The 17,308-nt window shown below is 30.3% G+C and overlaps 4 protein-coding genes across 4 annotated transcripts in view; 3 read left to right on the top strand and 1 right to left on the bottom strand.

Moving 5' to 3' along the window:
* The window catches only part of LOC125837185 (protein DETOXIFICATION 27), a 226,157-nt gene that overhangs the window by 126,006 nt on the left and 82,843 nt on the right, over positions 1–17,308 (top strand). The gene's annotated exons all lie outside the window — the stretch shown is intronic.
* LOC125837217 (histone H3.3) overlaps positions 1–17,308 on the top strand; it is a 193,867-nt gene that overhangs the window by 159,432 nt on the left and 17,127 nt on the right. The gene's annotated exons all lie outside the window — the stretch shown is intronic.
* Positions 1,464–4,758, bottom strand: LOC125836988 (pentatricopeptide repeat-containing protein At1g28690, mitochondrial-like). Its single transcript, XM_049516127.1, is given in 4 exon segments — positions 1,464–2,411; positions 2,509–4,114; positions 4,116–4,216; positions 4,645–4,758. Coding segments are annotated over 3 exon segments (1,815 nt in total). The 3' UTR covers positions 1,464–2,411; positions 2,509–2,514.
* LOC125837215 (uncharacterized) lies at positions 12,059–12,813 on the top strand. The gene has a single exon (XM_049516368.1). It carries the CDS (start codon positions 12,159–12,161, stop codon positions 12,579–12,581), a length of 423 nt encoding a protein of 140 aa, XP_049372325.1. The 5' UTR covers positions 12,059–12,158; the 3' UTR covers positions 12,582–12,813.

The raw sequence follows: 17,308 nt of genomic DNA, 5'->3' as shown, positions 1-17,308 counted from the left end.
AAGGCAAAAAAGAGTTACATGCCAGAGACTCAATTTCAATAAAATGAACTTAGTGCAATCAACAAGTTTTTCTCATTATTTATTGACTCTTTACTTTTGGCTTTCCTTTTTCAAGAAAATCATGGAATTCACCAGTATTTCTAAAGATCAATTTTTCTTCTATATTCAGAAAGCTAATTAAAACCTGTGTCTCCATTTTAAATCTACACCATAGTTTCCTCCAGCACTTTTAGTGTATAGCCTTGAGGCTTGTCACTATTGACTCCAGCTTCTTCAATGAACAAGTAAGATGAACTATCTTCAAATACTTCTTCTATTAAGGTATAAGAACAGGAGAAGCAATAAACTGAAGAAAAAACTACTGCCACAACATTTTGTACGAAGTTCACAAGTGGAAATAAATACCTTTAAGGCCATACACCAGTATTTTAATGACAGCATCATCGGACTACCCTCTATGAATCCTATTCATGCATAAGAACAATGGTTAGTCAACAACATGCAGTTAAAACTAGAACTTGTTACTAGCTCAAGATAAATATCATATGCGGGAAGAAATGTAGACTGTTTATTTTATCCTACAACATGTGGGAAGAACTTCTGATGGCCCCAATATTCATGAACCAAGAGACCTTAAGCGTGTAACTTCCAACTTCATAATCATGAGACAGCAATTTCACAATGTGCACTGATAAGTTTCATCCTCTTGACAATTTCACAATCATGAAACAGCAAATTCCAACATCCAAGCATAGAATATTTAGTTCCACAAATCCTTAACAGAAGCATCACATTATGTCCCTGTCAATGCCTGGACCAGATTAAAGAATTCTTTTAAGAACCAGACCACATATAGGGATGATAAACTTCCAAAACCGACGGAAGGCATATGCAAAACCAAATTTAACATGCCTAATAGCCAAACAATGCATAAATATTACAAGACCTACTTTTCACCAGATTATCAAAAAAAATAAAAAAAGTATAATGGTAAAGATTATCCAAGAAGTCAACTTCCCCGGAAAAGATTGAATTTATCACATCAATTGATAGATAGACTTAAGCATTCGCTTGATGCTGTGTAGACAGGCAAGGAAAACACATTTAATCTCCTTTTTGTTCTAGGTTATGCTTAAGACTGATGGTAAAACTTGCAATTCCCAAGAAATCAGTCACTTTTAAAAGCTTCACTTTGGAAATCAATAGATAGAGTGTCTGCTTGTTAGGCCTTAGTCAATAATGAATTAGGCGGTCTATGGAGACGGACTTGAGTTCCATGCAATGCGAAGAACTACATGCTTGGAATGTTATGGAGCCACAAGGTCAGCTTTGTTGCATACACTGTGCAGAAATGTCAACCTGCTATTGATTGTAAAGCTCAAGAGAATGGAAAAAACTTAGACAAATAAAAACACATTCGACTTGGTCAGGCACTCCAACAGTTGAGTGTCTGCCTTTGTTTTGGTATAACTGACTGATTGAGTTTCCAGTAGTCTCACTATTGCCCAGTTTCATCTAACAATCACTTCTCGCACATGGCAATACTGATTGTCCAACCTGTACCAAATAGTATCTCAAATACAACTTTATTTTCAATAAGGTAAACAAATTTATTAATGTGTGGGGAGAAACCCCGTATAGAAGTTGTATAGTAAAACGTAGAGAACCTACACAAAAATATGATTCTCTACAAAGGATATCAATCATCTATACACACAGGGGACGTTGTGGCTGCACCAAAAGAAAACTAGAAACAGATATCTATTTCAACCCCCTTTAAATGCTCTCGAATTATTCTCCCTCCATGTTACCCACAATAAAGCTAGCAGATCAACATCCATATCCTATTTCTTCTCTTCCTCATTCTGAAGGACTAGTAATGCAACACTTCTTCCATTGTGCACAGCATTACACATTGTACACCCAAACAAAATCAGGAACATCCACAACAAACATGCTGCATTAGCTCATCCATTGTCAATATCTCGTCCCTAGCTGCCAACCATGCAAAGAAACATACCTTCTTGGTGCCTTGAGGATCCTGATCAATAAATGCGGGAAAGTGGAATCCTCTCTCACTAGCAGACTCTGCTTGTATGATTTGACTATGAATAAATTATTTCTCTTCACCCCTGACACGAGTGTGGATAGCGGGAGACTTGAATTTGAAAGATAGGAACAATAAAAGGATTGAATCCTTTTAGGAGATAGAAACAAACTCAAGTATATGAACTTGAATCCTTGTACAAGGGTGAAGAAAGCCAAACCATGCACCTGAGGAGGTATATATTCCATTTGTGTAACTTCAACTAGCCACGTGTCAATTCTCTATCTTCCTGTTCAGGCATGGTTAAGTCGCTTCAGATTGGCAACGATGCCTTTCTTTACTACCAGGCTCTGGAGATCTTAAACTGTATATTAAAAAAAATCAAGTTATCAGATTAACTGAGTGAAAACTCTTTCTCGTAAAAAAATTTAAAAAAAAGAGTGAAAACTTGCTACTATTGCCTTTAGTTATGTCTGTTGTCCAGCAAAAAAAGCTTTCAAACTACCATCACTGCCAACCCAACTGAAGCCTGTGCCCTTTGATATTCCTCTAATCTTCATAATCTCCCTAAGTTCACTCACACCATCCCATCTACCAGCATCTGCAAGAGCATTAGATAGTGCAACATATGCCCCTGGACGACTACCACTACTTAGCTTGAAAAGCTCATTGGCAGCTAAATTAGCCAATTCCACATCTCCATGCACTCTACAAGAACTGAGTAAAGCTGCCCAAACATCAGAATCTGGACTTTCAGTCATATTAATTACAAACTCTAATGCCTGATTTAAGCTCCCTGAGCGTCCAAAGAGATCAACCATGCAAGCATAATGCTCCATCCTTGGCTTCATATAGTAATCTCTCTCCATACTTTCAAAAATCTCTCTTCCTTTAACAACTAGTCCGGAATGCGCACAAGCTGAGAGAGCACTTAGAAATGTAACATAATTTGGAACAATGTGATGATCTTCTTGCATTATACTAAATAGTTCAAGTGCCTCATCGGGATACCCGTTTTTCCCGTATCCATCAATCATGGAAGTCCAAGAGAAGACATTCTTCTCATGCATGTGGTCAAAGACTCTTCTTGCATCCTCAACCAATCCACACTTAGAATACATGTCAATTAAAGCACTTGCAATTTTAACGAGCTCAATTAACTCAGTCTTCATCAGCTGTCCTTGAACCTGTTGACCAATTTCAGATGCTGCTAGAGTAGAACAAGCCCCAATAATACTTGCAAAAGTAGAAATATTAGGCCTAAAACCGAAACGCTGCATGTCAATATAAACCTCAATCGCCTTCTTAGCATTTTCAATCTGTTTACTATAACCTTCAATCATCGCATTGAACGCCACAACATCTTTCTCCATTGTTTTACTAAACACATCTTCAGCATCCTCAATATAACCCTGATTCATATACCCTGTTATCAACGACGTCGAGCAAACAACACTCCTTTCCAACATCAAATCAAACACTCTCCTCGCATAATCCACCCTCCCACTCTTCACATACGAATCAACTAACCCAGTATAAAGCACATCATCACCCTCAACATCACATTTAATCACCTGGGCATGAACCTGCTTTCCAAAATCTAGAGAATACGACTCTGCATAGCTAATAGTAGACCCCTTCAAAATCATTGATAGTGTAAACTTATCTGGAGTTTCACCACAAAGACACAACTTTCTAACCATATTAAAGCATTCTAAAACAAACCCATGTTTCACATACCCAGAAATCATGTAATTATAAGCAGAGAGAGTTGGTTGACGCATTTCATCAAACACTTGGCGGGCATAAAAAAGACAAGAACTTTTTAAGTAAAGTATTAACAATTTGATACTTATATTGGTATTGGGTTGATACCCAGTTTTCAAAATGTATGAATGAATCTTTTGGCCGAAAATAGGAGTGTCTGAATTGATATATTGTTGTAAAGATGATGACAGTGAAGAAAATTTTGGCGGCCATAAAAGGGAATTTGCTTCTGTTTCTTTTAAGGAAATCAATGATTTGAATTTGCGTATTTGGGCATTCTTCATTTTTCGATTTTGGCTTGAAAGCTTAAAACTCTGTGTTGCTACATGGACATGGCAGCTTGGGTTTGAAGGCAACGGGTGAAGGAGAAAGAGGCGCTAAACTTTTGTACTCCCTCTGTCCCTATTTAGTTGTCCACTTTAGAAATGACACACAAATTAAGGCAACAATAATTAGCATAGTGAAGTTACAATTTTATCCTTATAGTACAATTTATAATTCCAAAATAAACTAACTCAAGATAACTAATTAATGTTGGGAAGTTCATAAGTTTATTTACTTTATTTATGACAACTCTATTTAAATAAGGGTATAATAGAAAAAAATTTGTTGTCTTTTCTTGATTTGTCAAAATTGACAACTAAATAGGGACAACTAAAAGAGAAAATATGGACAACTAAATAGGGACGGAGGGAGTATTTGTTTTGTAACCAACTGTGAGTATGTACACTTAAACACATTAACTTATTATTTAAATATCGTTTTTTTTTTGTTTTTCACTTGGTGTTTGGAGCTCATATTGAAGCTCCGACTAAATTCGGATCGCGCACTGCAAGGCTCATTCGGAGGGTGGCGCTTCCAACATGATTTTCTCCATACCCAAGGCTCGAACCTGAAACCTCTGGTTTAGGGTGAAACACTTTTACCAGTGCACCACAACTCATGTTGGTATTTAAACATCATTATAAACACATTAACTTATTATTTAAATATCGTTTTTTTTTTGTTTTTCACTTGGTGTTTGGAGCTCATATTGAAGCTCCGACTAAATTCGGATCGCGCACTGCAAGGCTCATTCAGAGGGTGGCGCTTCCAACATGATTTTCTCCATACCCAGGGCTCGAACCTGAAACCTCTGGTTTAGGGTGAAACATTTTTACCAGTGCACCACAACTCATGTTGGTATTTAAACATCATTATAATTGGGTGTCCACAAGATATAGAGAAGACGGATCACAGGTTGGACTATTTAGTTGTTAGGTGAAACTGAATTGAGGCGTCTGAACGTGTATTCTCAAAGTTAAAATATTTATTTATCAATTGAGATCAAATTTAAATGTTTGTTTGTGTTATGCATTTATATTTCTATGAAGTGGCCTATCATCGGCCATTGGTATACTAGGAAATTACACGTGATGTTTTTGAAAAATGAATGATTTTGAATTTTTGATATTGATTATCCAATGAGCAAACGTTCAAAAATATAAGTTAGAATATTGCGCGTAAAATAAAACTTGTTAAATTTGAAATTTTGCGGAAAAGCAATCTATTATGTCATTTGTAGTTTAAGTTGGAACCGAAATGGCAATTGGACTGCTTTGCAAAATTGGACCATTGGCTATCCAACTTGGACAAAATTAATAATAAGCCCACAAACTATATACTTATATTTGGCCCATGTATATTCATCATATGATTTTTGGTTAAAACACATAAAATCTTTAAAAAAAAATTGTATATCGTTTAGATAAATATTATGGTAGGTGGAGGTGTGGACGGTGGGGTGGTTGGGATAGAGGTAAAGATGAGGTCTGTTGGGGGTGGGGTAGGAGGACACAATCAACGTGAAATATCACTCGTGTAACACTTATATGAGATAATATCTTAGCCATTTAGAAATTAAATAGAAGAAAATGGTATTTTTATTTTTAGATCTACGTATTATATGTAAAGATAAAATCTCTTAAAATATCCATTAATAAACAACAAAATCAATTTTTCCGAATATATTTTTCAAAAAAAATTGACAAACCAAATATAAAAATATTTTCTTCCTACCACACCATTTATTTAAAAGCATCAAAAAGGACACTTTCTTTTGAGTGTGTAGAGATTAATTTAATTTTACCATCGCAATATTATCCTATTTTTTCCTTTTCTTTTTAAGATCTCTATTTTATGAACGTAAAATTAATTATTTGCTTATTAAATTATTATAATATATCCAACACAAAAGGTGCATATATTGGGGCAAAACTCAAGTTATAATTTTTGATAAAGACAAAATTTATATTGGTATCATTTAAATTATATAATAAGAAATGTGATCCACAATATATATACGTATATTTTTTAAGATTTGATACATAGAATCACAACAAATTAATTTCTTCGTATTTCCTTGTTATATTCAACGCATGAGACATGTTCCCCTCAATTACAATTAGTTTTTAGAACATGCCTTCAACAATACATTTGACTAGGTGCGCATCGGTCGGTTCGGTTCGGTTCGGTTTTAGGTGTTATTGGTTCAGTTTATCGGTTTTCGGTTTGTAAATACTTCAAACCGATAACCAAACCAATAACATATTTCTTATCGGTTTTTGGTTAATCGATTTATGGTACTTAACGGTTCGGTTTTCGGTTTAACCAATAAGAAAATACTCATATATATTATATACACGATAAGAAAATTTTCAAATAAACCATATGATTTTTCCAGCATTTGGCATGAAAGTAATAATCATAAAAGTAACAATCATTTTTCTTGCAAGTTTAGACACTAGACACATTCAAAGGAAAAAGTGTGAAAGTAACAATCGTTTAACCATTAACAAAAAGTGTGAAAGTAACAATCGTTTAACCATTAACAATAAGACCAGTAAATTTAGTATAGTCTTATTGGGTTATCGGTTTAACCATTAACAAAAATTATAAAACCGGAAACCGAACCAATAACCCAATAAAAAAATTTGCAAAACCGTTAGCCCAATAACCCAATATCAACAAACCAATAGTGTTTTTTTCGGTTCGATTTATTGGTTAAATCGGTTTTTGCACACCCCTACATTTGACTATTTAAGAGATTTAATCTAGTGTCGTGGTCATGTTATATACTCTACATCAAAATTTTATTTTTGTCACTTTTCATCAATAACAAGTATCAGGTAACTTTGTACTAAGACTAAGAGCGAATTTTGTGCACTTTAACTAATTCCTCGAGATTGCTCTATAACAATATTTCATTATAACAACGATGGAAACTTTCTTTAAATTTAAGTTATACTATTAACTTTTTTAAAACTTTCTTTTTAACTTACAAGTATACTTAACATTTTCTTATTTTTCCTGTTACTTACATGCACATATTTTTGCAAAAGTCATTTATGTAAATGGAATAAAACTTCCATAATGAACACGTGTTATCTTTTTTTTTTTTAAATGGTCCTCTAATTAAACCATTTAATCAAGATTGTTCCATTTTCGCCGTTGATGGTGGAAAATTGTTATATATATACTTACTATAAAATATCAATATTCTCCACTCACATATCATCATATATAGATAATTATTTTTATTTGAGATGGAAGTCTATCGAAACAATATTTTTATTTGATTAAGATAAACATAAAATATGCGTACACGTTATTTTTTTCGGATTCACTCGTAAAATTATATTGATTATATTATTAATTATTATTATTGTTATTGTATTTAAAGAATTAAAGGGTATATGCATCGTATTATTGTGAACCTAATTAGTAAATAATTTAATATTTGATGGATCTAATCAATTAATATTTACATGCATGAATGTACAATAAAATACAACACATTCATGCATTTTGTAATTACACCATGTTCTCCTTTGACCATAATAAATATTTGATACATTTATAGAAAAATATAAACAAAAAAAATGAAAACATACCTAAAATTACGTAAGAATAAGAGTGATAAATTAATTTCTAGAAATGATACTAATTTCTTTTTTAGTTCTTGGGAAGTATGTGGTCTATATATTGTCTACCACACAAGAAACAAAGAAAGAGCAAATGCGCATGGGAACTATATATTAATGTTTCCTTAAACAAAATGCTAATCGAAATATAATTAAGATCAAGCATGTTGTGTCAAAAGTTATGACTGGTAATATTAGTGTAACATAGAGAATGCTAATAGAAGTATAATTAAGATCAAGCACATCGTGACAAAAGTTATAACTGATGATATCAAAGTAATTTTATTTCTTAAATAACAAGTCTATCAAAAGACGTTATATTCAATCATGACTCGAATACAAGTCATTCCCAACTCTGCCTTGATATAGATAGAATCTTGGTGTTGCCCAATAATCCCCTTCCCGCATGACACCTATCACATGAATTTTGATAATCAATTTTATGATCGATCTTGGCTTTATATATCATTTATTATGGTCAAACGCTTATCATCGGCATAACAAGGGTCAAAATTTTATTTTTTTAATCAAATTATGTCGAGCAAATATTATATTCAATCATGACTACGACTTGAGCTAGAGGCGAATTCAAAATTTTAAATATGTATTCCTATCATAATTAATCGTACTATCGTAGTACTTGTTCATCCTATTAAGAAAAAATAATAATTTAAAAAATAAAACAGATACAAATTACAATTGTATCGAAAGCTTATAATTACAATATTTTTATATAAACTCATAACATAGCAAAGGAATCATCAGAGATTTTATAAATCTTTGGTCGTTTGTTCATCAGACAAATTCACGTGCATCATTATATTATAAAGAATATAGAAAAAAGAAAAATTATAAGTAAACTATGTAATGAGTAGGATGTCTCGTACTCTATTGACAACATACAACAGCCTCCACGTAAGGCTATTTTTCAATCGCTCCGGTCAGTGACAGAATCAGAAATTTTATAATGTAAAGTGTTATATAATATATATAAAAAAGTAGACGTTATAAAAAAATAAGATAAATTTTTGATAAAAGAATGTCATTTGGCACCTCTTGACATAAGGCTCTGGCGCTATTGGTTGAGTCTATGTTGTCTCAATGTGTTTATTTTCCAATGCACACAAAAAAGAGTTATGAAATTTATCGATAGTACGTAACTAATATATGATTTTTAAAGAGTTTATTGTTAATTTATCGTTAAATAGGTTTATAAATTAAAGGTGAATTAATTCCTGCACACAATGCAAATTGAACAAGCTAAGTCATTAAGAACGTTAATTTGATTATAAATTTATTATAAAATTTATTTATTTATTATTGAATTACTCTTTATTTATTTACTCAAACTATTTTCTCTCTCTTTTAAGATTTTTTAATCATTTATTGGAGAATAAGTAGATTGAAAAAAGAATAAGCAGTAACAATTAACATACTTAGTAAAATCTCATAACGGGATCTAATTAAGGTTAGTGGTGTGTACAAAGTTTCATACCCTTATTTAATGAAGAGAGATGTTGTCTTCAATAGACCTTCGATCGGCTCAAGTAAAGTATTAATTTCATAATGTAACAGGTATCAAAAGAAAATATAGTAGAAGGATAACAGAAGCAAAAATAACATATTCAGTAAAATTCCACAAGTGGGATCTAGAAAGAATGGTGTATACACAATCTTACCTATCTTGTAAGTGTAAAGAAATTGTTCCGGACCAACCATGCTCAAGTAAATATATATACCACATGAATGAAAAGAAAATATAATAGAATTAAGGATAATATAGAAATGAACACTAACAATAACAAATAATATGATAATAGAAAAAATAAAAAAAATAGTGTCTTTAATTTTCTGAAATTTCCTAAGCAACACTTTTATGGATATTCAACAAATTAATTTGACTAAAATGACGTTTATATTGAATTGAAAGAATTGACTAATTATATCTCCAGCCAACTACATACAGTTGTAAAAGCTTCATTACAGCAATGAACTATTGTCTTCTTATTTCTTATTATATATCAATAATAATTATGAAAAAGGGTCATATTTCCACTTGATTATATATCGAAAATAAATCATATTTATCTTTCATTATACCTTTTAAACAAATATACCTTTACAATCATATTTTAGACTTGTATTTGTCCATCATCCACTAAAACTAACGGTATATATCCCTCCCCGATTAAAATTAGTTTATTCACCTACCACTCATTAAAACTTTAATTTCAGCTTTAAAATGTCACGTTTCATGTTTTTATCGAACCAAAAAAACCATACCCATTTTTAATGAAATTTTAACAACTTTATAAGATTTTAAATCACACACTTATAAATATATTTTAAATAATTTAATAATTTAAAAAATTATTTACGATATATAAATTCGAGTTGAACCCCTCGTGTGCATGCCACATCAGGATTGGTATTTTCTTAACGTGAAATTTTGACTTAATAATCTGTGCCGCAAAAGTAACGTTAAAGACTATACTTTGACCAAATATTTAAAAAAATGGCCTACTTAATTAATTCACGTAACCCTCTTTCATTTTCCAACTTTTAATTATTGTTATTATTATTATTATTTTCCGTGTATTACATCACACGCACGAACAATATGGCAATCTTTTTTGACCTAAAGAAAAATAAATAATAATAATAATAATAATAATTAAAAAAAAAAAAAAGAGTCATGTTCTAGGTATAGGTGTTTAATTACATATAATTTGACTACTTAGGGAAAAGTTATAGTACGTCATTACAAAATATTATAATTCATCTCAGTAATTTGTCGACAAAATATTTAGATATATAATAATTTAAAAAAAGATAACGCATCAGCATCTTTTTCAATAATTGTGTGCGAGAAAAAAACACTTAAAAAGTAAAAATCACACGTATTTCATATGGGAATAATTAGTAATTAGTACTATTTTATATTATTAAGTTGCTACCTAATTTTGGTTTAACACTACATCATGAGGTCCTGGATAATATACTAAAACCACTTGTGTTAAAAGATAAAATAAAGTTGAGTAAATTAAAAAATTATTCTTTTAAATAAATTAAAATTTCGATGAAATAGTTATATAATTCACATGATACCATAATAAACAAGTCTTGAATTAAAGTTTATACCAATACCATTTAGTTATTTACCCGATCCATAAAAAGAGAAGCAGACTCGCATGCGAGTGGCGTGTTAGAGACATAATTAAATAAATAAAATATATACCATAAACTTTTAGTTAAATTGCTTATACAATTCATGAATTCATCAACTTAAAATTAATTTGAATATATGAATTGCTTAATTATTATACGTTAAATACAAATTCCACGTGTGATTAGTAATTAGTAGAGTAACTGATAGTATGACTAGAAAAAGGAAAAATATATACTGCATAAAAAATGAGTAATTACGATTTATTACGTGTTTAAAACATCATTAAACTTTCATAAACCATTAAATTAATTAACATAAATATTTACTCCCTCCATTTCATATTACTTGATATTGACCGGACATACTTTTTTAAAAAAGGTTTTAATTAACGATTATTTTACCAAACTAACCTTACTATTGAGGTGTTAAAACTCTAAACTATTTGACTACTACTCCTTCCGTCCATTAATAGTTGTCCACTATACTATTTTAGAACGTCAAACAAAACAATACTTGTCTATTTTATGAAATCAATGAATAATTTTATACTTAGTTTCTAATTTACCCTTATCATTATTTATAGTTATTCTCTATTACATTTTTCAAGACATTGTATTTATTATATTCAAAGGATAATATAGTAAAATTACTCTGTAAAGTCAATATTGAATAAGTATTGTTGGACATATGAAGTATTATTTAATGTAGTTATTTTACCAAACTAACCTTACCAAACCTTTTATTTGTTAAAATTGACAAATAAAATAAAATATTTATATATTAAATATATAAGTCAAGCAAAATAAAACGAACTGAGTATATGACACACAACATACACGTATATAATGGGGAAAAAATAAAGTCGGTTCGTGTCCCACACGGTCGCTATACGTTTCTTAATTAATTCCCCAAAAATTATACACAATTTCCAATTTCACACGAGGCCAAAATTCACCCATGCATCCTCCACACACTTTCCTTCTATAAACACCCACCCACCCCTCAAAACCACCCTACCTAACACCCCGTACCCCCACACCACACCACACATCTTCTCACTATATATATTAACCCTTTTCTTCATATTTTTCTTACATAAGTTCAAAACTCATCTACGTGACCAAAAACAAAGGTACAAATTTACATAGAGAAATTAAAGTTTATTTCAAGATTTTCTCTTCTCGATCATCGTCATATCATCATATCATCATATATGGCATTTTCGGAGCCAATAGTTATCTGCAAGAAGCATCCACAACACAAACAACAACCAGGAGTATGTTCATGTTGTTTAAGAGAAAAGCTATCAAAGATCAATGGTACAACTACAATTGCTAAAATTTCATCAATTCCTTCTTCTATATCCTCCTCCGTTTCCTCATCCAATTGCGCCTCTCCACGGGCCGCAATTGGACATCGTCGGATCACATCCGACGTTGCTGGCGGCCATTATTCGTTCGTAACGCTAGCGGCCGCCAACGGCGGAGGAGGAGGGGGGTTGAAGAAGAGTAGGTCAATAGCTTTTGTTGCAAGAGGGGGTAGAGTTGGAATTAATGGAAAGAAGAAGAAAGAAGGGTTTTGGTCAAAATTGATCCGGTCAACGGGGAAACGGACCAATAGGGTTGTTGTTCATTGATGAGGTGGAATTTTAATAATTTTATTAGGTGGCAATAATTCAAGAAAATTTAAAATTGTTAATTAGGCAATGAGTTAGGTGGATATTTTGTAATTTAGTGAATTATTTGTACTTTTAGGGTTGGTATTATTTGCACGTGTAATAGTACAAAAAAGATAAGAAGAATCATTTGATTTGATGTCTTTTTTTGTATGCCATGTTGATATTTTGTGAATATAAATTTATTTATTTTTATAGAGAAAATGTGAGTGTTTGATATCTTCTCTTTTTGTCTTTTGTTATTTTTTTCTTGCTTGATTTCTTTTTTTACTTTTAATGTACTCTGAAAGGGAATCAAATTTAAAAAAATTCTTGATTGATGATAACATTAAAAAGTTCATAAATAATATTGATGAAGGCTTTTAGTTGAAGATAGAATTCAACGATTAAAAAAATAAGATGGGCATTTTATGGGGAAATTGAACCAAGACTTTTTCTAGATTTGCTATTTGCTTTTTTTTTTTTTTTAACCGTGGTTTCCGGGCGTCGCTTTGCGAACCCGACTAGAGATTTGCTATTTCCTTGATTGACGGGAATAGAAATTAGATAAGAATTATGGCACTTTTTATCATACAATTAATTAGAGTTTAAAGTCTTTCTTTTTATCACATTCAACAAATGTAGCTTTTATAATTATAAGATATACGTATATACTATATAGTAACTACTTTTTAAGGATAATATAAAAACAAACTAGTTACTGAACGTTTTTTCTATACACAAAATAGTAAAACAACTCAACTCAATCCAAACGTTATGTTAATTGGACATAATATAAAGTGAAGTATAGCAAGTTTTTTTTTCATTCAATATTCATTTTGGGTTCCGAATGAATCAAATTCGCATCACATAAAATTTTTTAATGAATTTTTATCTACTCTATTTAGAGAGATCTAGTTAAGGAAAACTTCATCCGACTACAATTCTTGGTGATACAAATTTATTTTGATTTAACATTAAGTTTCCCTTTCTCCGTTTGTGGCATATTATTATTATTATTATTATTATTATTATTTTAATTTAATTATTATGATTATTGAAAAAGAGTAGGAAAAAGATTTGCTGTATTATTCGATTTGTTGTGTTTGGAAAATTATGGATGAACATAAAATATTTAGGTATGGATTGTCTTACTAGTTGTACTAGTTTTCCAATATTTGGTCAAAGAAAGCTATCTACTAATATATATAGTGCTTGTCGATTAAAATACAACTAATTAGGGTTGTTTTAATTGGCAGACATAGTTATCTCAATATTATAATATTCCTATTAATTTATCACATTTTAAAAATTAGAATAAAATAATATCAAATTCAAGAAATAAATTTATTCTGAATTCAATTATACTTTTAAGTTTTATTTAATTAAATAAATAATTAAATTTAATTTTTAAATATATTGTCTTATCTAATGACGAAAGACAACACATGAATGAGTCTCTTTGCTGGCTCAACTACACATTATACAATAAATTATTATTTCTCCAATTAATCTTGACTTCTAATATTACACCCTAAAAAGTGTGGGACCCGATATACTCATTTTCACGAATATCCGTATTTTGGAGTGGTATTTAATTTTTATCCATAAACGTATTAAATAACATAAAATGATTGAAAATATCCTTGACAATATATATATCGTAAAACATAAGTTCTGCCCTACTAGGCAAAAATATTCGCAAGGCATCAGTTTAGTTTGAGAACTTACAAAAGTTATGCTTCTTAGTTCTCCTAAACTTTTGTCGGGCAAGACCAAAATTCTCTAACGTATACCTTGTTTATTAAATATTATTTAACTTATGTTAAATAATTGAGGATATTTTGACCCAAAAAATTTCATTTAATGAGAATTAAAAAATTAAAGACCACCGTTTTGTATATCAAATTTTATATGTTTATTAAGCCAAATTGTCAATATGTAGTTTATTGGACTAATATAGTATAAGGAACCCATAAGGCCCATGGTCTTTATTGCATTTAGGCCCAAAACTTTGTGTGTGTTTTTCTCTTGTGAATCTGTTGGTTTATTTTCTATAAAAGCTTTTTAGAAAATAAAAAATATATGTATATATGAATAGCACTCAAAGATGTGGACTCGTAGTTAATGAAGTAGATAAAAATCATGAAAAATCAAAGTTTGAATTCGGGTGCAGAAAAAATATGTTAGTGTTTTTCTACGTATATATAAACCTTACTGAGTAGAGTCAATGGGGGACCTACATTTAAGATGTCGAGTATTCTAGCATCCATTAATTTCAAATGCCCATTATATATGTGTGTGTGTGAGAGAGAGAGAGAGAGAGAGACGGGATAAGGTGAGATATTTCAAGAATATATTTATATTGTGTTTGGTTGACTGTATAAATTTATGTCGTCAACTAAACACTATATACATTATATTCTAAGTTCAATTATGAATCACTCATCTTATTTCATCCAACTTGATATTATTTTATCTCATCTTTCACGTAAGATAAACTAATCTACAAATTGTAATCTCAGGACTATAATCCTCAAATAATTTAATTCATGAATTATAATCACTAACCTATAATTAGTGTTGAATACTAGCTCAAACACCACCATTGGGCCACTCAATCCTTCATAACCTAAATTTAGGGGGTAAGTTCATTTATTTTGTATTAAATGAAATCCCAAATACAAAAAAGGACTTACTTTTGATGGGCCATCATTATTTATGGGACTTTAAAACATTATCCTCCACAAAAACAAAAGGTCAAAATCATATTTTCTTTTCTTTTAGTATCATCATTAGATACCTCTTTTAACTCTTTTTTTCAACTTCTTAATCTTTTGACTTTAAGTGGTAGTACAATGCTTTGGAAGATTCTCAATAGAGTTTTGAACTCTAATGTGCTATTTCTTTTATGATGATAAAGATTGTGTCTCCACTTAACTTTAATTAAGTCACTTTTCCAAAGCCAAACTTCAAATGGCATTAACTCACTTTTCTTAGTGGTGATGATGAAATAATGAACCCATCCATTTCTTCATTTCTTTTGTGCTAAATTTGTTGGATGACTTTTTGGCTAAGTCATTACTCCTTTGTTTACTTCTTCATTCACTTTTACTTGTTCAGTATTTTAAAAGTAGATTTTCATTTTTACTTATTACTTTTAGCAACAAAAAAAATATAATTATTTTATTATATTTTATCTTTCATTAAACAGATCACTTAATGAGCAATTCAATTCTGTTTTTTTTTTCTTGATTCATTTCCAATCAAGATATATAGATCTCTTGTTTATGGACTAACAAAATTGTACACTCAACATTAAGGAAGGGGGGGGGGGGGGGGATAAATGAGTATATCAGGTTAGGCTAGATTTAAGCGGACTAAATGAATTGAGTTACTATGGGCTAAATAGTTCAAAGGTTATTTGAATCGAGTTGAGATGTGGTAAGTTAAATTATGATAAAAATGGATCAAAACAACTCCCAACTCTCACTAAGTTTAGATTTTTTTGTTCCTTTTTCTAATAATTTGTTTAATTACTTAAACTTTTCTTTCCTTATAACTATATATAACATATCAAGAAAAAAATATGTATCGATTTGGACTATTTATTTACTCTAAATCACTACAATTTTTTAAAAGGTTGAATTGAGTTGGTCAAAATGGACAAGTTAATAAACGGTCTAACCATTAACCCACCCAAACTTTGAGCAAATTTTATGTATTTTTCATCAATTAATTTTGACAATCTTATTTAAAACTCATTATTAAGTGAGTTGTTTAATGAAAGATAAATAGTCATAGTATGAATTTGTTTTGGTTTTACCAAGTCCACTCCCCTTCTAAAGTTTATTTTTTTATTATGCCTCAAATTTGCTGCTAAAAGGTGATGACTAAAATAATTTGTACATGACTTTAACCAAATGGTCTAAATCATTAGTTACAAATTTGACCAAACCTAATAAATTTTTATTCAGAATCTGTTTTTGTATTCAAAATATTTTATTAATTTCAAACACAATAAGTTGCCATATCGTAGAATTTAAACTCATAAACTTTAAATTTTGATTATAATTGTGTCGTGACGAATAAACTCTTTATCACTTGATAGACTAATCAAATTAAAAGTATTTGCTATTATTAGATATTCTTGTCTTAGCATAAGTAAATTGCCCAAATGAAAAGACATAGAAATTGACAGTAGATAAGAAAATTTGCACCAAAACACACACACACACATGTACTTATGGAAAAAGAATAGACAAGATTTTCACCTAATAAAGCAAAATAAAAGAACTTCCATTGAAAATTGGACAAGAAAATAACAAATGCCAAAAAGAAAGGTTTATGAGTAAAGACACAAACATTATCTTACTTCACGTCATGAACAGAATAACATATACTTTATAAATAATATATGTGTGATAACAAGTGAATATTGAAGAGTACAATGTCAACTTTCTTTTAGGGGTGGTTTGGCTGGTGTCTGATATTTGTATTTGAGCTTTATTAAATTTGTGATTAGCGTCAAAAAGTTTCGCATCAAAGAGTAAAATGATATCTAATAAAAGTAACTTTATATCCAATCTAACCTGGCTTGAATACTAAACATTTAATTAAAAATGAGCGACTATTTATCACTCTACCAAAACATTGGTATAAGGTCACTTATTGCTAATAAGACATTCAACATTCAACTACTCCACAAC

The sequence above is a fragment of the Solanum verrucosum genome, unplaced genomic scaffold (genome assembly GCF_900185275.1).
Source record: "Solanum verrucosum unplaced genomic scaffold, falcon-dt-bn FXZP01000165.1, whole genome shotgun sequence".
Lineage (NCBI taxonomy): Eukaryota > Viridiplantae > Streptophyta > Magnoliopsida > Solanales > Solanaceae > Solanum > Solanum verrucosum.
This window is presented reverse-complemented; position numbering and strand designations above follow the sequence as displayed.